This window comes from Sphaeramia orbicularis, chromosome 8 (genome assembly GCF_902148855.1).
Source record: "Sphaeramia orbicularis chromosome 8, fSphaOr1.1, whole genome shotgun sequence".
Taxonomy (NCBI): domain Eukaryota; kingdom Metazoa; phylum Chordata; class Actinopteri; order Kurtiformes; family Apogonidae; genus Sphaeramia; species Sphaeramia orbicularis.
The window spans coordinates 28,621,493-28,642,668 of NC_043964.1; the positions used below are offsets into that span (position 1 = coordinate 28,621,493).

A 21,176-nucleotide genomic window follows, 5' to 3' on the forward strand; every position below is an offset into this window, starting at 1 on the left:
TGTAAGCATTAGACCTAACAGTTTCCTTCTTTTAAAAACTGAAACATGAAATAGTCTTGATCGACAAATACATGTAATTAAACACACACTGAGTATGTGACATGAGTAATTAAAGCCGAAGGACATTAAAATAAATTTTCATTTTAGAATGTTGAAAAGAAAAACTTTTAGACAGGCTGTTCTTCCTTGCGGTTCTAAAAAGGAAAAAGGCTTTTGTATTTTTCTAATGAACGGAATAATGTGTCCTGATAGAAACTGTGCACACAGGAGGAGACCAGGGGAGTGTGAAGTAAGATGTTATAATCTCACAGGTGTTTTCAGTCCCTCAGTGATGTGACTCTGCAACTGTATTGCCACCTAGTGGGAAATGAAGCTCACTGTCAGACTGGTGGGGTTTGATCCATGCTTAGAAAACAGTAGTGTCCTATAAAAAAGCTTATAGGCAGCATATACATAAGAGAAAGCAGTGAAAAATATAAATTAGCCCAGAATTGGAGCAACGTGTTCTTTGCTGTAATGTCTTTGTTCTTTGGTACTGTTAGCTCACACTGTTGACACAGTCATTTTCTAGCTGAGCTCCTACTATAAACACCAGAACCAAACTTTAAGCCAATGGGTTCACATCTGGAGCTCATGTGAGAGATAGACATCAATATGTTGGGCCTTTAGGCCACAGAGAGCCGCTGTGTAGAGAATCACTACAGTTGCAAAGCATCAAGGATGCATAAATGAATAAAACACTTATCAGCTGCCAAAGATATGTAGGGGGAAAAGAGTGGAAAAATGAAAGAGGGAGGGTAAAAAAGACCATGTAGTAAAACTAAGGCAAGGTTTGTTTGGCCATGTTTTGCTAATTGGTCTCAGTGGTCCTACTAATGGTTTTAGGTTTATGTCCAAGCTCCACTGAAAAGTAAGTAGGAACAAGTGAAAGGCTAGCCGCTGTGTTTTATGCATTTTGATCATTTTGAAGAAGAAGAGGGAGAATTTAAGAACAGAAAATTGAAAATGAAGCCTGAAATCACCTAATTTAGTGCCACACATCTTGTTAGGAACTTATGTGTTAAACAGATGTTTAGTGAAGTGAATTTGGAAGTGTTTCAGCTGTTTCAATTACTAACTTTTTTAAGTTTTCCAGTTATTTTATATCCCAAATGTCACACATTTTTATATATTGCTGAGATGGTTTAAGTCACCTTGCTGTTGTCCTATTTTTCAGCTCAGTCAGTCATAAGTGGTACTTCTTCTGACCCTCACCAGTCTATTTTATTCATCTTTCATCAGTGGTAGCTGAGGCATGTTGCAACAAAGCTCTGCTGTGGTCAGATGGCATCTGTCCCTTCAGTAATCCTGGCGTTATCGCAACACATCAAAGTGTTCAAGGCTTGCATAATTGAGTTAACGAGTGTGTTTGGTACGTAACCTGATCTTTTATTCCCTATGAGGACCGTGGTCACAGAGTGTGACCACAGACAGAGATGAAGAGGGAGAGGGAGGGAGGGGAGAAGCGAGAGAAGGCCCTAAAGCCCTGCAACAACTGTGGGTTCATGCTGTGGCCCTGGCAAGGCGCAGCGTGTTCTGGGCCAGTACCAGCTAATGAAAAAACAACAGTGGGGTAATGCTGGTGTGGAGCTGGGACCGTCGCACCGTGCCCGCTGCACAACTGCCCGGGTCAGCACTGGCATTGGCCACAGCGCCAGTTGTCACGGCCTTAATCCTGCCTGCTGAATGACCTCATCATTGCCTGCCTGCCTCTCTGCAGCGGCTGCCATGAATCATTACTGAACCAGCAACGGAGTGACCTCACCTATCCAACACACACACAAATTCATGCAAAATAAGTAGATACACTGTGTACAGCAACTAATATACCTTAGAGGGTCAGTTCAACCAAATTTCAAGGCGATAAGCAGCGGAGGCATGTGATCCAGTAAAGGTGAAGGGGATTTCCTTTGTACAGCTAAAACTGTTAATACACGACATTTGAAAAGGTAACCACAGTGGGTTTTTCCACAGACACACACGACATCCCTGTTATTCTGGACAATTCACAGACCTTGCTGTGGACAGTTTTCATTGGACCTACTACCAAAGAAATAGCCCCTGCAAATACTAGTATCCACAGTGAGGTCTGTGGATTATCCACGGTAACCATGACATTGTTTCTGGAGAGACTCATCACTGGTGAGTCTTTTTTTAAGGTCATGTTTCTAATGTCTGATGCATGAGTCTCCACAGATGAACCTCATGTAATTAAAACCAAAACTGTCTGCACTGACAAATGCCACAGACATTAAGTGATATGTTTCCAATGTTTTTGATTAGTTAAATGAATGTGTAAAACTTTATTTGGATAGCCCACCTACAGAGAGGTTACAGAGCATTTGTAACATCTGAACAGCTTATTACTTGACAATAGAGCTGTTTTGCTTTGTCTACAAGTAACACTCGTCACTTATATAGACAATCTGTTCAACATCATTGACTTTTGCACTTTTTCATGCATGAATTTTGAGAAGAATAGTCCATATTTATTGATTATTGATTGTATTATTCAAAATTGCACCGAAATTGAAAATAATTTAAGGAAAAAAAGAAAAATGACCAACACTTACAATCTCTGCAGATGTATGATCCAATTGAGGTGTTACCCATTTACCTAATTTAACATGAATGTTTTACGTAAACATGAGGCTAATTTACATACAGTGCACATTGTATTTATGCTCATTATTGTGCTTATGTAAAACCTCATTAGATCATTCTGTACATACAGATCAAATTGCCATGGAGATGATATTAACGGGCACAAACACAGATGTACGTACTGTGCATGAACATATATCCACACACAGATACACTTGTGTGTGATGAAAATAAAGAGACACTTGCTCTGTTGGCACCTCCTCCAATCACACACGCCGCCTCCACTCCTTCATCCCAGCTGTCACAACTGCAAAAACTCTACAAATACACACGCACACTCTCACATATTCACACTCACCCACACACACCACTTTTCCTGCTCACACCTTTTCCCGCTCACCATGGCTCCCTCCAGTTGGTGCTTGTGTGCCCACTCTCTGCCGCAGTTTGTATATGTGTGTGATTGTGCGTTTGTTTGCGTCTGTATATGTGTGTGTCATCGTCTTTTATTGCTGTGGTTCCAGCTGAGCGCAGACATGTAGTGCCCACCTCTGGTCCTGCAGCAGGAGAAAGAAAGTGGACAGTGAGTCATATTTTTTTTTCTGGCCGCTTTCTAAGCTGTGAAAAATTATGGCCACCTAAAACTCAATCTGTTCTGTGTCTAAGAGTAGGAAGAGGATTGAAATGGCACCGGGGCAATTTAGGCATGCCTTGCAGTGAATCTCTGCTTTTTCTCTGCTTTACACCCTTTTACTCTCTGTTTCCAAATGTCCAACTCAATCTATGTTACTTACAGACTTCATAATCCTTGTGATCAGTGTGTGTGTGTGTGTGTGTGTGTGTGTGTGTGAGAAATTTCTCATATGCTTTTCTCTACATGTTGTGGTGTACATGAGCAAGACATTGCATGCACTCTGTCGCCTGATACTCCCTGTTTGACAGCAACACCATGTGTGAGGTCATAAATCTGATCACCACGGCAACAGCATATCACTGACGCTTTCAGGAAGCACCCTAGATTAGCAGGGATTTATGGCAGGGCTCTAACACACCCACCACTTTTGAATGAACCAGTTATCCTCTATTTTAAGATAACAGACTGGCATCTTCGCAGAAGTCGAAACAAAAGTTACTTGCACCTTAAATCAATCCAGAGGAACACAGGGTCTTTCAAAGTGAATTTAATTTAAAGGCTTATATCCATATAAATAAGGCAATTGAAATAAGGGGCAGATATAGGGGGAAAATGGGCCCCTGGTGGTGATTATTACCCTCATAGACTTTTTCCATCCTGGTACCCTGGCTCAGACTCTTAAGTCTGGATCCTTAACAGGGCCCAGAGAGGGGTGTGCATGTATTATTTTCAACACTTTAGATTAAATCCTGTTACGGCTCTCTCAGGCCTTACTAATATAGACCCCCTGCTGTGTTACAGCAAAATCTAGAAAAAAAAATACAGCCGAGTCTGTGAAAACAGTGTTAAAACAGAGGTGGAAATTGCAAGTGTGACACCAAGATGCTGTGATGACGTATTTGGAAAGGTAATAATCATTGGTGTCACCTCTTTTACGACACTGAGGAAAGAGAATTAAAAATTTTGTACGATGACAAATTTGAAGTCAGGGCTTGGCTTCATTGGTTTAGCACATTAAAATATGGCACGATTGAGTAAAATACCCATGCCAGGGCAATTTCAAGCCACCAGAACACATTGTTTTTGCAAAGGCTCATTTCTCTCCATTTTACTTGGAACTTGGATCTACAGTAGTAGATACATTATGGTGGTATTGAGCTCTTACATACACAGTACAGTGGGAACAGTAAAAATGTTAGTTTATTAGTTAATAAATCACCTTTTGACTCTGAGGGTGAAATTCAGAAGCTGAGAAAAGTTTAAAAAATATTACATATAATTAAAAAGCAAACCAATCAGAGTGTGTATAGTGTACATTGAATTTAGTGAATAGATTTGTTTAATTTACAAATGGAAAAGCATGCACACAACCTGGATAATTACTGCACTAATTAATATGTTTCAGCTGGAAAGAAACTCATTAACCCTAACTGAAGCAGTGAGTAACTTCTCACTTCTTAAATGACCATGAAATTGCTAAAGATTAGCATAAAAATTGGACTGTGTTTCAATAAAAAAGATCATGTGCTTCAGTAAGTTCAGACTGACCTTGTTCCATACTAATGGGCACATCAGGGTGAGAAGAGGTGTGGATGAAATGATTACCCATCATGCCTACTTCCTACAGTACAAACCTGTGGCGACAGTGTTATGCAGGGGTTGCTTCTGTTGTTGCAATGTTATTTGTCCACAAAATGAGAGGAAAAACATGTTGTGACATCGCACAAACTTGTTGAAACAATGACATGACAAATGTGTGCCAAAATCAAAGTAAAAGCAATTAAATATTACAGCGTGGAACGCTCAGGAATATGTTTAAAATATGACTCAGCTTAATTATAAGAGTAAAGGCCAATCACTGATTAGATCTCTAAACTGTCGACATGTACGAAATCTTCAGTCTCTGGTCAGAAAATTGATATCTAGTTCTATTTTTTTTAGAACATTTATAGAGCCTGAGGTTGGATTTTTCACAAGAAGGATTGTAGAAAAATAAACAAAGATTGTTAAAATCAAGGATACTTTAAACTCTGAAGCCACCTTTTATAAAGAATAAATATTCAATGCCCCAATAAACACTCGTGAAAGTATAAACCTCTTTGCCTTTCGGTTTTATTCACATAAGTCTTATAAAATACAAGTAAAATTTAACACAGTGTACACAACCAGCACCCATGCCACCCATTCTCCTCCTCTTTATTTCCCCCAGTTTTCCTGTCATCCACAAACACACACACACTCTGTTTCTCTCATTTAAGATGCCTCAGGGAACGAATAAGTGCCAGGCAGTACCAGTCCACTGATGGTTGTTCTCGCCAAGGCCTGACAAACAGGGGTGTAGGCTGGCAGGGTGCCCCTTTGCCCCTCCTCATGGCACTCAGACCGCAGGCAGCTGAGAGAAAGAGCGGCCAACAGCTCAACAGTTGCTGTGACTTTGGTTGAGCGACTGGTCAGGCTGCCGCACGCCACCCAGCCCACGTTCGGGGCACCTGACCCTGGGTAAACTGACAAATGCCTGGCCTTTGGGTGCGCCTGCAGAGTGATCTGACCCTGAAGGCATCATGACCTTACTGCACTTATAACTACCCCAGCCTCCGTGTTTTTTCAAGCACCAGACCAAATGCACACTCTTACCCCCACGCACTCATGGAAATATCATGGCAAGAAGTAGAACCTCAAAGGATGCTTGCGCCCAGGAAAGAGTGCTGTAATTTGCTCCTAATTAGCATGTTGAAATGATGTTATTTGATGCATTCTTGACAGCTGACTCACACAGTTTCTTTACAGTGCATAAGACTGAAAAGACAGCTGTAATTTAATTGCTGCCTTGTTATTGCAGGCAAAGAAAATGTGCATTTAGTTGATTAGATTTTTCTGAACTGCCTCCACAATGTGTACTGAGCGACCTTTTAATCTAAGAGTCCTGCCGTACATGTTGGCACATTTAGAGACACATATAAGCACATGGTTCATAACTACACATTATGGCCCCATAATGTATAGTACACTTGCCGGGCATATTTAACTCATCTTGACAAGGCTGTTAATTTCTCTGAAACCAGGGATGGATTCCAGTGACCCTGTCTATCCGCATCCCCTATTCCCTCCAAAATGCCCAGCTGTTGCCACGGTAGACAGCTGCTTTGGGGGCAGAACGAATCTCAGCTGTCGAGGGGAGTCGTGCGCGGGGGTTGGTGGAGTTTGGGGTTTGTATTCCCTCAAACCGGTGACAGTGTACTCCCTTGCTCTGCATGTAGATGGGTGGGGTGTGGAAAAATGCTGACAGCAGATTTAGGGACAGAAACCAGAGGCTACAGCTGTCTATGTGTTTACAACAAGACTTCATGGTACCTCTGAACTGGGAGCACCAGGGTCAACTATCAAGTCTGTGTTGCAGCAGAAAAACAAGTTGAAATGCATTTAATTAAAGCTTATCTCATACATTTAATTCACTTGTGCTGCATAATAAGATATTGCAGTTGAAAAATTGTGATTATACTAAATCAAGTTAAATCACTTTGTTGTTGATGTTCTTTCATGACTAAAATATAGTTAACCCATAAAGACCCAGTGTGACTTTTCCAGAATGAATTTTTCTCTCTGTTTAACCTTTCTTAATTGATTTATCACAAGTTGTTAGAATATTATCCTCTGTACTTTGCCTTTGTACAATAAAAATCAGGTATTTTCCCATGTTTAATTTACTGGTCATGTAGATGTTCATAAAAGCTCATATTAAGGTTAATTGTCGTAATATCAGAAACAGAGAAAAATTAAGAAAAAGTTACTCTTTCAACTAAATATATCATTAACTTAACATAAACTAAGTGTGCCCATCCACTGTCATTGGTCCAACTCCATGGGTTTTACTGGTGAATCAATGTTGTAGAACACAGGTGTCAAACATGTGGCCCGGGGGCCAAATCTGGCCTGCCAAAGGTTCCATTCCGGCCCGCGGGATGGAAGTGCAAAAATAAACTTGAACAGTCAAGATTGTCAGAATCCAAAAACCAATGTGATCTCCAGTAAAAATAACACAATAACCTATAATTAATGACAACTACAAATTTTCTTTGTGAAAAATTATGTAGAAAATATTTAAGTGGAAAAAAATAACACAATTACGCTGTGAAAATATTTATATTTACAAAACTATTCTTTCACAATAAAATGCAAATAAATACCTAAATAAAAACAAAGATGAACGACCCGAAATGTGCACTTTTAACAACATTCTGCCTGTTACTAAATGTTTTGTGCATTTATGGATCCTCTGTGATCTGTAGTTGTGTTAATAATAAGAGATGTATGAATTGGTCACATTTTAGTTCCAAACTCCAAAATTTTAACAATATTATGCCTTTTACCAAATGTTTATGTAACATTGTGTTTAATGTACATGAATAAATAATAAGTTGAGGCATAATATTGTTAAAATTGCACTAATTTTTCAAATGAAATTTCTGTTTTTTCAGGTTATTCACATCTTTTTTGTAAAATGTAAATATTTTCATAATGGATTCGTCGTTATTTATAGGTTATTAAGTCATTATTTTACTGGTCTGGCCCGCTTGAGATCAAATTGGGCTAAATATGGCCCCTGAACCAAAATGAGTTTGACACCCCTGTTGTAGAAGATGACGGTGTTTCCATGGTAACTACGGAGCCTCTGAACATCCGAATGAGTCATATCTGGTGACCATGAAAAGATAAAAAAGACTGCATGTATTGATAGGATTAGTGGATCAACAGGTATTAAACAGTTTAGATCAGTAGATGGTTTTGGTTGCCAGTGGATGTTTGGGTTTTTATGGGATAAACATGAATTTTCAATATTAAACAAAAGTGCTTCATTGTAGGATTCATGTGACACATAGTAGAGGTCAGAGGTAATACAAGCTCACTTTACTTTCCTGTTTTGTGGTATAAAAAGGATTCTGGGCTATGATCTTGGAGTGTATTCTAATGAGCCTGGACAGTCTGGCACTTGAACACAAAGCCAGTTGTATCATGCACAAATTCCATATTGCGTAACAAACTAGATTACAGAGGGGGAAAACAACAGCATCTCATTACTAGCCACAGAGGATCAGAGTCTAATCAGAATATGCTGCTGTTCTTTGTCGCAAATAGGGACAATATGTGGACCCTGTTACAGAGTGACATCCTCCATGTTATAAGGAGACATGAATTATGTTATGAATTAAAACGGGTGCAGGAAGGAGTCACAGCGAGGCCAGTGACCATCTTCTTAACTGTTTTGGTCTGATTGCAACCAGTTCCTTAAATGCAGCTGGAAGAGGGCAAAGGGGAAGGACTGACTGCAGCCCACGCCACTAATAATAGACCCACTGTACATGAAAAGCAGTTTGAATAAAGACTATTACTTCTGCCAAGGACTGTGTCTGGTTGTTGGTTGGTTGGTTGGTTTGTTTGTTTGTCTGTCAGCAGGATTATGCAAAAAGTACCGCGCCAGTTGGCATGGAACTTGGAGGAAGGTTAGTGTGAACGCCAAGGATGAACCCATTCCTTTTGCCACAGAACCATAATTTTTTGTTGAACTTTTTCTAGTAATGCAAGATAAGGGTTTGCGGCAGTATACTCCCATCTACTTCACTTCGTACAGTGTATTTTTCTCTTCTATACACCATCATCAGGAACACATTTGTAGGGTTTTAGTATATGTACTTTTCTGCATTTCAACTCTTACATAGAGCAAGGGATAAAACTGTAACCAAGGTCAAAGTTCACAATAGCAAATGTTTAACCCATAAAGACCCAGTGCTACTTCTGTTGCAGTTTCCAAATGAATTTTTCTCTATTTCTACCTTTAACTGATTTATCATTCTTTTGTTTTCTTATATTATCCTCAGTATTTGGCATTTTTCAGTGTAAATCATGTTTTTTCCTATATTTAATTCACAGCTCATGTAGATGTTCAAGAAAACTCAGAGTAAATTCAAAGTCAATTATATCAAAACAGAGAAAAATGAAGAAACAGTGATGTTCTCAGTCAAATATTAATTAAACATAAACCCAGTGTCTCCATCCACTGTCATTGATTCACTCCATTGGTTTTACTGGTGAATCAATGTTGTTGAAGATGACAGTTTCCATGTTCACTACAGAGCTTCTGAACATCCAAATGGGTCATATCTGATGACCATGAAAAGATGACAAACTGCATTTTACACCAATCATTAACATGTATTAATAGGATTAGTGGATCAACAGGTACTAAACATTTTATATCTGTGGATGGATTGTGTTGTTGGTGGCTGTTTGGGTCTTTATGGGTTAATATTTAACATAAAACTTGAAGTTAAATACACAAATCAAAGAATATATTAGTAAGATCTCACTATTGATCTCACACTACTTAGTGCCCTTATAGGTTAACATGCTAAGATAAAATTATTTTTACGGTTTTTGTTTTTTATTAACCCTTTCATGCATAAGTCACTCCGGTGGACAGTTATTCTCCAGCTGTTTTCTTGTATATTAATGGGTTTAGTTGTTTTAGTTCCATATCAGCCAACACAGTGGACACTTACGCATCATCTCATATCCTGACATTCATACCATTACTGTGACTTTGCTGTTCTTGATGAACCTGATCTGCTCTAACATGTTTGAGTGTAAATCAATTATTTGTTAGACAAAAAGGTTTTTTGTTTTTGCACATTATCTCGATGTAGTGAGGAATTCATAGCATTAGAACATGTTAAAATGTGAGAAGACATCAGATTAGCGGCATTAAACATGTTTTTATTTCATTGTTTTCATATCCCTCTCTGATATTGGGTTTTAAACACATTTCTTTACTTCAAAAATTAAATGCATGGATATTTTTGTAATCCCACAAAAAAAAAAAAAAAAAAAGCTGGATCGCATTGTTTTTTTCATGCCTAAGGAGGAATAAAAACACTGAAGAAAAAAAATCTTGACTAAGGTTCTCACAATTAATACATGAAAGGGTTAAACTTTACTTCAAATATTGCTTTTGTTTTCTGAAGAAAGTGGTTGCATTCACAATTACCCATTCCTGCTGCCAGTTTACTGCACATTATACAATACAATACAATATATAATAAAAATAATAATCATACAAACACTTTGATGAAACTATCTGGTAAATCTTGGTTAGTTACAGTTACAGTTACAGCTCAACACTGTCATTACAGTCTTCTTTTTTTACATTCTTTTGTCGCCCTCTTGTGGTACAATATTAACATCACACCTCAAACACGTTCTACAGGTGGCTGGAACTTAGGACATTCATTTAGACTGTCTTCATCCACATTTAGGTAAAGTTCATGTTGACAGCCTTCATTAACCAAACACACCTTTTAAACGGGGTTAGATTATTAACATTTTTATTCAAACTCCATTTTCTTCTACACTTAGCTCATAAAACACAACATGATTGATATATATTTGCTGGTGATCAGTTTAACTTCAGTTTCAGAAGGACGTGTTTAACGTTTGTGGACATACAGCTGCTCTTCAGGACCACGGACAGCGCCATGGGGCCTTCACGACCCTCCTTATAATCAGTAAAAAGGTGAAACAGACGCTTTATTGACGGAAACATATGATACTGTGCATTGGTGATGCTGATGATCCCTCTGTGTAAAGGTGTAAGGGAGGGGTGTGTGTGTGTGTGTGTGTGTGGGGGGGGGTTCTAACAAGCGCCCTGGAGCTTTGCGCCTGGCAAAGTGCAGCGCCCCCATGTCCCACTCAAGGTGGAGTTTTCTGCCACATCACATCTAATTGCTGCCGCTCCGACGCGCCAGAGCCGAAGCTGATGTCCTGAAAAGAGCAAGCTGTCAAATAGGAGGAGGAAGAGGCTGAAAACAAACAGCGGAAGCGAGATCTGTTTTGCATTTCGGGACGTTTTCACACCTACTTTGTGCAGAGGTGTCGAGGAACATGCGTAAAACGCGCAGGTGAAGGATCAGCTCATTGAAGTTTGTCGCAGCTGCAACTTTTCGGTCCTGCTTTTTTTTTTTTTTTTTTTTCTTTGCAGATTCTGGTTTGTTTTCCTTTAATTGCATTCGGTTATAAATTCAGAAATTTTGGGGGGAAATGTCTCGCAAGAAGGCTGTGAAAGGCAAAGCCGCTTCTGGTGGAAGCCCCACCGGGAAAGGGAGCGGGAAATCTGCGAGGAGCAGCCCGGGGATTGTGCAAATAAACGGAGTGGTCCATCCCAGTAGACCCTCCATCAGCAACAGCAGCGAGTTTTATGACATCGCCTTCAAGGTTAGTATCCTGTTCTCCTCCTGGTTGAGTTAATGCATAATAAAACAATCAGTCAAACCTGTTTTTCCAACATCATTGATAGTAAATAGGACTAAAATGGACAACACATGCACTGAAGTCACCACAGTAAATAATGATGATAACATATTTGGACACTTTCCTTTTGTATAATACGAATGAGAAAAAATAAACACCTGAAACCTGTTTGTGTTGTGTTTATCCTCCTTTTGGCTTTTATTGTCTATCTATTTTACACCCGCATTTATTTATTAAACAGCAGCTAGTCCCTGACACCAGCTGTGTCAATAGACGATCGATAACCTGGAAAGGTGTACACCACCCTTCACCAGCCAACAAACAAATCATTTGCTCATGCAATGCAACTGGTTGAATGTATATATTTGTGTTAGCGGTGCAAGGTTCTGCTTTACTCAGCCTCCCTGAAGTGAGCATTTGTGTGAGTACTGTCACTTGACGACAACACAAACACAGATGCACACCCACTGATTCTTAGTGTGTACTCCCAGCGTAGCTTCAATGGACTTTCACCACCTACACCTACTCTGGGTTTTTAAAGCAGCTGTTTAATGTGGGTGCATGATGACATTGTGTTGCTATTTTTTATTTTTTTATTTTTTGGAAATACAATTGTTCTTCCATGCTCATTCACCCATACTGTTAGGTATGAAGTGCCATCTTCTGCACAAAACATCTGCACTAAATCCATACAAATAATGGGTGGTTTAACAGAGTTTCCTCAGTGTAGTTCTGCAGAAAACCTCTACTGTGTCTGCTTTGTGTTGTTTTTTTCTCTAATGCTATAATTCTATATTAAGTTAATTAATGGCATTTGATTAATAAAGGTAAGACAAAGGGAGTATACTCCAAAGCTGGTTTATGGGAAGAGACAAACAGCTGCAGAGAAAGAGAGAGGGGGGGGGGGACAGATGCAGAGATTTAAAAAAGGCATATTTAGAGGAGAAATTTAGATCACAGACGAAAGGAGGATAAGCCTATACCTATTCCCCCTCGCCTCAGTCTGTATCTGTTCAGCGACCTTCTTACATCCTCCATTCTTCTTCCATTGTCTTTCATCTCCTTCCCTGCTTCCTCTCTGCACCCATGAGGCACTTTTGATTTCTACGGTCTAGAGCCCATAGTCCCTCAGCTAACCTGATAACAGTAATCATATCAAACCTTTAACTTCATCACAGCTCAGAATTAAAAAAAAAAAAAAAAAAAGCATGACTGTAATAGATCTACTTCTGATCCTGCCCGTGTGCATACAAGAGCTGTAAAAGTGTTTGCACACATGGTGTTTACTTACAGAAAGTACAGTATCTAAGGCCATTCACTGCCCATAATGAGCACACAGTCATTCACACACACTCACTGGCCAAACACCAGAATAGCACAATTAATTTAGCTGAATGATTCAAATGTTCTGCAACAAGCAAGACACTGATATTTAATTAAACATATGAGCAGCAGCTCATGTTTTTTTCAGTTTGGGTGTTGTTGATCGATCAGTCACGCAGTCTGAAGTTTTATCCTCTGGGTCTACATAACTCTGACTTGTTTGTTTTGGCTTCCAGCTCAGACTGTACGACTCCAGTCTGTGACTTGCGAGATGCTTTAGGTAGCTGACTTTTGGCTGTTGTTTTTCCTCTGCAGGTGATGTTGGTTGGAGACTCTGGTGTGGGGAAAACCTGTCTTCTGGTTCGTTTTAAGGATGGAGCTTTCCTGGCTGGGAGCTTCATCTCCACAGTGGGAATCGACTTCAGAGTAAGTGTAAATCAGTGTTTAGTTTAGTTCGAATATGCAACAAAACAAAATAAAACAGATTATAAGAAAACAAAACAAACAAAAAGCAAAAACCTATACATATACATAAAAAAGGATGACTTCATTTGCACATTCAAACAGGAGTGAGAGGAACTATAATTTCTTTAAACCCACCCCTTCTCCACACAACAGTCTATCATTTAGTGTAAACATAAAGAAACAACCACACAAAGGTAGTTCAACATACATACACATACAAACACATTTTCAGGATTAGCACTTTTCCTGAAATGAGGTCATATGTTCTCTTAAATTGCGATGATATTTTGAGCTTTTCCGACTTTAAGGCCTTAAGGCTATCAGTATCTCCTGTATTAGAAGTCTCACAAAATAGGATATTGATTTCTTAAATTAGTTTGACATGCTTTAGTTTCTTCATCTCCCTGGTTAATAATTGGGCCCCTCATGTGCCAGTTTCATGGTCCCTCCTGGAAATAACCTGTCCATTTTTTTCTGAATGGTTTGAAGTCAGTCATGTCTAGTCCTCATACAGATACCATTAAAGCTCAGGGCAGCAAAGGTAGTCAGACACTTGATGCACAGTTAAAGGTCTGCTACCGTAACAGACACTGGTCCTCACTGAACAACTAATAAGACTCAGCAGATCTTACATATCAGGTCACTTTTAATTAGCAGCCAAGTATCTGTATTTTATCTATTATTGCTGTCAAAAACTAGTCAAATGAATCTAAAGTCCCTTGACTGTCAAAACAACACACATCTGTGATATTTATGTTTGTGGTCGAGTTGGATTTAGTGCTTTATTGTGTTCTGTCTCTTAACTTCTAAAGGGATTCCAGTTGTTGTATGTAATGGCACACATCGATCTTAACCCTGTAAAGCCTGAACCCTTAAATCACTGACAGAAAAGTCCAATTCTTTGAAACTGGAACCTTTATTGGTCCTTCTGAACCACCAAAACATGTTCAAGTCCATGTATGTTTCAATTTTGTATCATATTTAATACACTGGGTCTCAATGCTCAAATATTATTATTTTTGAACAAACAAAAACATAATATAACACAAACATGTCTAAGAAATTGGCAGTTCCTTTTCAAAATTGACAGAGTTCTGCCTACTTCCTCATTAATGACAATCTTGTGTCACTGGAAAGGCCTCGGGTGAACAAATTCCTCCCCCCTAGTGGATTATCTGTATATTGCATGTATCTAATTGTATACATCAGGTCTTTCAAGAAAAATATATCACACTGATCACGTAGAGGGCTTCAAATCTCATGCATCAAATATGATGCGTTTGGCATTATAGGGTTAGATCAAAAGTAATCTCTAAAACTTGACTTTTGAGTGGAACGCTTTAATGCAGATAACACACTAAATTTGTTGATTAAAATCAACAAATATGCCAAAAAAAAAAAAGAAAAAGCATTTGTTAGTGAAAACTCAATTTGGCACTTCCTGTTTGAAAATGTTATATCCCAAAAATTTTTGGCACTAAGCAGAGGTGTTCACTCTGTATGTCCCTCAGATTCTGCTAAATGTTGTGCATGTTATGACAGGTTTTTACTAAAACCATCGCTCTAAGTAGCAATCAGCGAGTGGTCAATTTGTGTGAATCTGAAATGTATTAAAACACCACAGTGACACAATAACACATGCATGAATTACCTCTTTGGTACAGTTAAGTACACTTCAAGGCTTCAGTTCGCCGTGGGAAAGAACTGAATGACGGCAAGAAAAAGAGGCAAAAATATTGTCAATTTAGCCCACACTTAAATGAGTGTTGGTTTTTAGGCAGGCCTTTCCCTGGTAGTAAAAACAGTAGAAAGACTAAAACAGAGCCTCGTACCGTTCTGCATAAGTGTCTTGTGATTCTCTGTTGCACGGATGTCTTTGAACTACTCCTGTCTCACATCCACACCTGGACATTCAGACACTGATCACCTCCATCTCAGCCTGTTTCTGACTTCGTAGATGTTCTCAGAATCATGTAGTGGGTGGAGTTAGATGTAGAACGCTTCCATATTAACCCATAAGGACCCAAACCACTACTGATGTAAACTCTTTAATACCTGTTGATCCACTAATTCTGTCAATACATGTAAATAACTAGTGTAAAATGCAGTTTGTCATCTTTTCATGGTCATCAGATATGATCCATTTGGATGTTCAGAGGCTCAGTAGTTACCGTGGAAACACTGTCATCTTCTGCAACATTGATTCACCTGTAAAAAACATAGAGTTGGATCAATGACAGTGGATGGACACACTGGGTTTACTTTCAAATGATGATATATTTGCTGATAAACTCACTTTTTGTTCAGTTATCTCTGTTTTGATATAATCTTTGAATTTACTCTGAGTTTTCATGTACATCTAAATTAAATATAGGAAAAAAGCATGATTTACAGTGAAAAATGCTAAATATAGAGGATAATATTATAATAAATGGTGATGAATTGCTTAAGAAAGGTTAAACAGAGAGGAAAAACTCATTTGAGAACTGACACAAAAGTAGATCTGGGTCTTTATGGATTAAGTAATGTGTTGAGACGTTTATTAACCCACTCACTCATTAAAAAGTTGGGTAATGACTCTTAACCCTCACTCTTCTCCCAGTTGTCTGACAGTTGCAGACTTGGTTATTTTTCAGTCTCATCAAGCACTATGGAAACATGTTTTTCTCACCTTGTATACAATATCTAAAACATGATATTTACATGATAAAGTGCTTATATTCATAAATAAAGTGCATTAACACTATTATATAAAGTGTAGTATTAGATCCTTGATCCTCCTGGGACGGGCTGCCACTGTGTGTGTGTGCACTTCTGTCCAAATCTAAAGTATCCAACCATTGTATAGCTCTGTGTGTGGGTTGGATGAGTTTGTGGGTGGATGAGCAGTTGATTTATTTTTTACTTATGTAACATCTCTTATAACCCTGTACTCCTGATGTACATTTAGGCCTATCTAAGCAACACAGATGCCTTCATCAGCTATCTTTCCCCGCTGCATTTATTACTAATGGAGGAAAAAGTACAAAACTCATAAAGTTTAGTGCTTAGTCTGCTCTTTTGTCATATTGACTTATTATTTAATTGCAGTGTGGCACAGGGCTTTGAAGAATTTCATTATTATCCTCAAGCTCCCATTTCTTCCACATGGCTTCTTGTTCAATGGGTTCGTTTGTCAGTACAGGGGAACAAAGTCTCACAACTCATGAAGATCCTCCTGAAGTCTTAGTCCCAGTGTCGGTCACAAATCTAGAGCATTTTTCTTTTTTTCTTTTTTTTTTTTTTTATCAAAAAACCCATTTCCAGAATGTTTAGAACAGTTTCTAAAATACAGTAAAAGCTCATATTTGCAGTTTTTTCATCTAAATTTCCACCTTTTGCTGACAAAAGTGCAAAGAAAGTGTTTTATCACAGTGTTCCAAGGCTTTTTCCTTTTCAGTATTACATTTTGTACTTGTTTGTGAACTGAGGACACTGTACGTTACACTTTTATATGTGGAATTCTTCCCCATCCTTCATATATACAAGACCTGAAATGATCGACATTTTTTCTTCATGATATTCAGTAGGGCTGCACAATATTAGAAAAAACTGACATTGCGATTTTTTTTAACCCTGTTATTCATATTGCGATATAAAAAAAAAAATACTCAGGAGGATATAATAGCTGTGTGGTGCTGACGTAAATGGTCAACCAAATTAGTTGTGTCACCTCTTGTTGTGGCGACAGGTGCAAGGCATTGTTGATACAGAACACGTGTTTCCGTATCATCCTTCTTGTAGCTGAAATAATTCCAGAAAACCGACGTTGCTTTTCTTTTTGGCACCAAGTCTTTGTTTTCAGTGACTTTCTCTTGTTCGTTGCTCATTTTTCAATGTTGTTACCAGCTTCTCCCTCCATGTGCAGGGGCGTGGTCTGCTTCTGCAAACTGATTAAGAAGGATTGTGATTGGTGGATCGCTGTGCACAGTGTGTGTCAGGTATCCAGGTTGAAATTAGATTAAGTTCATTTGCCTCCTACATTGCAGGACCTGCAATGGAACTATTGCGCACACGTACATTGTGATGCTGATGCTCAAACGATATATTGTGTAGCTCTAATATTCATTCATTTTCAACAGGAGACAGCTGAAATAACCACAAACCTCACAGAAAAAGATGCCAACTTGAGGGTAGCATATGTCTCCGCTATACTGCCACATTATTAGTACTTTCACACATATGCAGACACACACATATGACTATCACAGATTCTGCTTTCCCACCTTTTGTATTTCATTGGCACATGGAACCAATATACCTTTCCTTCCAAAGTGAAGAGGTTTATAAACTCTAGTTTATGTGTCATATCTCATCATTTTTTATATTGCTTTGTGTAAAGAGCATGCACCGTATATGTCTATGCCTGAAATAACAACAACCACACTGTATATATAGGACATATATAAACAGTTGCGGAAAAAATTATTAGACCACCCTTGTTTTCTTCAATTTCTTGTTCATTTTAATGCCTGGTAAAACTAAAGGTACATTTGTCTGCACAAATATAATGATAACAACAAAAAAAACTCATAAGAGTTTTAATTTCAGAGCTGATATCTTTCCATTTTCCATGGTTTTCTTGATAAAAACCAAAATCACTTCAGTTCTTACATCAATATCTATGGCATTGTACTGACAAAAACAGTGCTTTTAGGCATTCCATGTTTTCTTTTCTGTTTGATTTAGTCACATGATACACACAGGAGTTAGTACTTGAGTGCATAACCATTGTTTTTGATGACTTTTGATGGTCTAATAATATTTTCTGTGACTGTATATAAAAAAGTCCCATACACAGTGTTTCCTTGGATTGCTTTTAGGTTTGATTACAGGATGCATTAATTATGGCATTGTTTATTCCATGCAATCCTTATGTCATGTCACGTTAAAATGTCAGCTCATTAGTTCTGTCCGTTGTAGTTGCATTAATGCATGCATGTTCTGTTAGTGATGGGTTAAATGCAGAGGGTCAGGTTCAGTGTATGTTGCATGTCCATTTGTAAAAATATATACTGACAAATAAAGATTCTTAATTCATTCTTGTATTGATGATGGGAGAGTCAAACTTTATAAAATCTTCTCCAGCGCATCCCAAAGATTGCAATTGGGGTTCAGGTCTGGACTCTGTGGTGACCAATCCATGTGTGGAAATGATGCCTCATACTCCTTGAACAACTCTTTCACAATTTAAGATGATTCTGGTGTTGTCTAATCTTTATGATCTCTAGCAAATTGATGGTTGGTTTAGAAATGAGAAGCTACTCGTTGCTGCATTTAAGGTTAAATAGGTCGTTTCCAGATTAACCCATAAAGACCCAGTGCTGCCTTTGTGTCGGTTCCCAAATGAATTTTTCTCTCTATTTAACCTTTCTTAAGTGATATATCACCATTTATTTTAATATTTTCCTCCACATTTTGCATTTTTCAGTGTAAATCATGTATTTTTCCCTATATTTAATTAGCTGATCATGTAGATGTTCATGAAAACTCAGAGTAAATTCAAAGGGCATCATATCAAAACAGAAAATTGAAGAGAAAATGACTTTTTCAGCAAATCTATGAATAAGTGAACTTAAAACAAGAGTCTCCACCCACTGTCATTCATCAAACTCCATGGGTTTTACTGGTGAATCATTGTTATAGGAGATGATGGTGTTTCCACGGTAACTACGGAGCCTCTGAACGTCCATATGGGTCATATCTGATGACCATGAAAAGATGACAAACTGCATTTTACACCAGTTATTTACATGTATTCATAGGATTAATGGATCAACTGTTATTGCATATTTTTGATCAGTAGATGGTTTTGGTCGCCAGTGGATGTTTGGGTCTTTTTGGGTTAAACATACCAACCACAGTAGTAATTATACAATGGAAGGATCGGAACTATTTGCTTTGTTGAATTCAATTTTTTTTTTTTTTTTTTTTTTCAGGTAGTGCAGGTCACTTATATGCAGTAGATCAACATAGACACATGGAGTAATGTTAATGTTATAATAGTGGCAACAGTGGTGAGATAATACACTTCTAAAACCCAAAACACCACTTGTATCTAGGGCTGGGCAATATGGAAAAAATCATATCACGATAATTTTTTTCTATCACATGATGTCGATATGCATCACGATATAAATCAAATCACTATCAAATAGGGCTGTAAGAAAATATCGGTTCTGCAATATATCGCGATATTTTATTTCACAACGCTGTATCAATATTAAAAAGTACTGGATTGATATTTTTAGGTATTTATTCAAATGCAGATATGGCAGAGGTTCATTTATGTTGTCCTTTTTTGTTTATATTTGATGTATTATTATTTAACACTCCTTTATTAAATAATGTTAGTTCCTTGTTGGGACTGAACTAAAATACTGTTCTGATGTTAGTTCTGAACTAATAGAATATGAACATTTGAACAGGATCTTAAACTGTAATGTCTGTAAAACAGAATTTAAGGATTCAACAATTCAGGAAAATTTAGTGATATATGTTCTGATCAAATAAAAATGTGTTTAGTATTTGTGCATATTTCTGGTGTAATTCAATTCTTCAAGGAAATAATCATTAAAAAAAAAAGAAACAAAAAAAAAAATTGCTTTTTTGACAGTATCTTGATATATTGTGATATATTGTATCGTGATCCTAGTATTGTGATTTGTATCATATCGCTAGATTCTTGCCGATACACACCCCTACTATTAAATCACATGGACGAATGAATTCTGTTTTTTTATGTTAATGTTTATGCATTTTTATGTTTATGCATTTGGCAGATGCTTTTTTCCAAAGCGATTTACAGGGGAAAAACCAATTAAATCGCCCAATCAATCAAATGTTATTTATATAGTGCCAGATCACAACAAAAGAGTTATCTCATGACACTTTATATATAGAGTTGGTCAAAACCAGACTCTAAGCCAATTTACAGAAACCCAACAGAATCCTCCAGGAGCAAACACTTGTGACTGGTGACAGTGGCGAATTCTATCGAAATTGTATCGAGCATGTCTCATATTTCTATTGAGGAAAAGTTATATCACCATATATGTTGTTATCGTTTTATTGCCCAGCCCTACTTTATCCTAAGTTTACAACTTAACTTAACTAATCATCGCTGCTCAGTTTCATGACGTACCAAAGCCTTCTGCTACTCCTACATCCAGTATTACCAGAATGTCTGCAACATCCAAAACTCAACACATTCAGTGGTGTGTCTGAGGGTTTATAGTAGTCATTTATGAATTAGTTTTTAGTTTATTATAAGGTAGTTTTGTTTTTTCAGTGATGGGGGATAAAATTATTACTATACTATTAGCATGGAGACAGCATATTCGCTTTTTTGTCCAATCATGATCCTCACCCCTGTTTCCAATTAACCTGCCAATTGTGCAGTCTCACAGAACAGTGTTACATGTATGGTCTAAAAAAAAAACTCATCATTTTGTCAACATAAACACACAACACAAGTATAAGCAGTTGTAAACTTTGCACATAGACACGCATGGTGTGCACAGTAGAACAGAAAATGACATCCATGAATCTGTTGAGTAGAAGAACATGAAAGTCTTTGGTGTTTGGCTTCCCATGGAGGATACACAGAGGAGACAGAGTGATTGTTATTTTTAGGAAAGACAGTTTGATCTGTTTGGTTGGTGGGAAAGAACGGCAATTTGCTTCTTGTGGGGATTTGATCTGGTTCCCACTTCAAAGCTGCAGTGAGATGTTATGGTTTTTCTCCCCCTTGTTTATTGTACTCTCATCTTGT

At 37.9% G+C, this 21,176-nt stretch overlaps 1 protein-coding gene across 1 annotated transcript in view; it reads left to right on the forward strand.

Moving 5' to 3' along the window:
* The first annotated feature begins 11,010 nt into the window (after positions 1-11,010).
* The window catches only part of LOC115423964 (ras-related protein Rab-26-like), a 109,027-nt gene continuing 98,861 nt past the window's right edge, over positions 11,011-21,176 (forward strand). The window contains exons 1-2 of the mRNA XM_030141009.1: positions 11,011-11,539; positions 13,214-13,324. Coding sequence (XP_029996869.1) covers positions 11,366-11,539; positions 13,214-13,324 — 285 coding nt within the window. The 5' untranslated portion in view covers positions 11,011-11,365. The remainder of the gene's footprint in view (positions 11,540-13,213; positions 13,325-21,176) is intronic.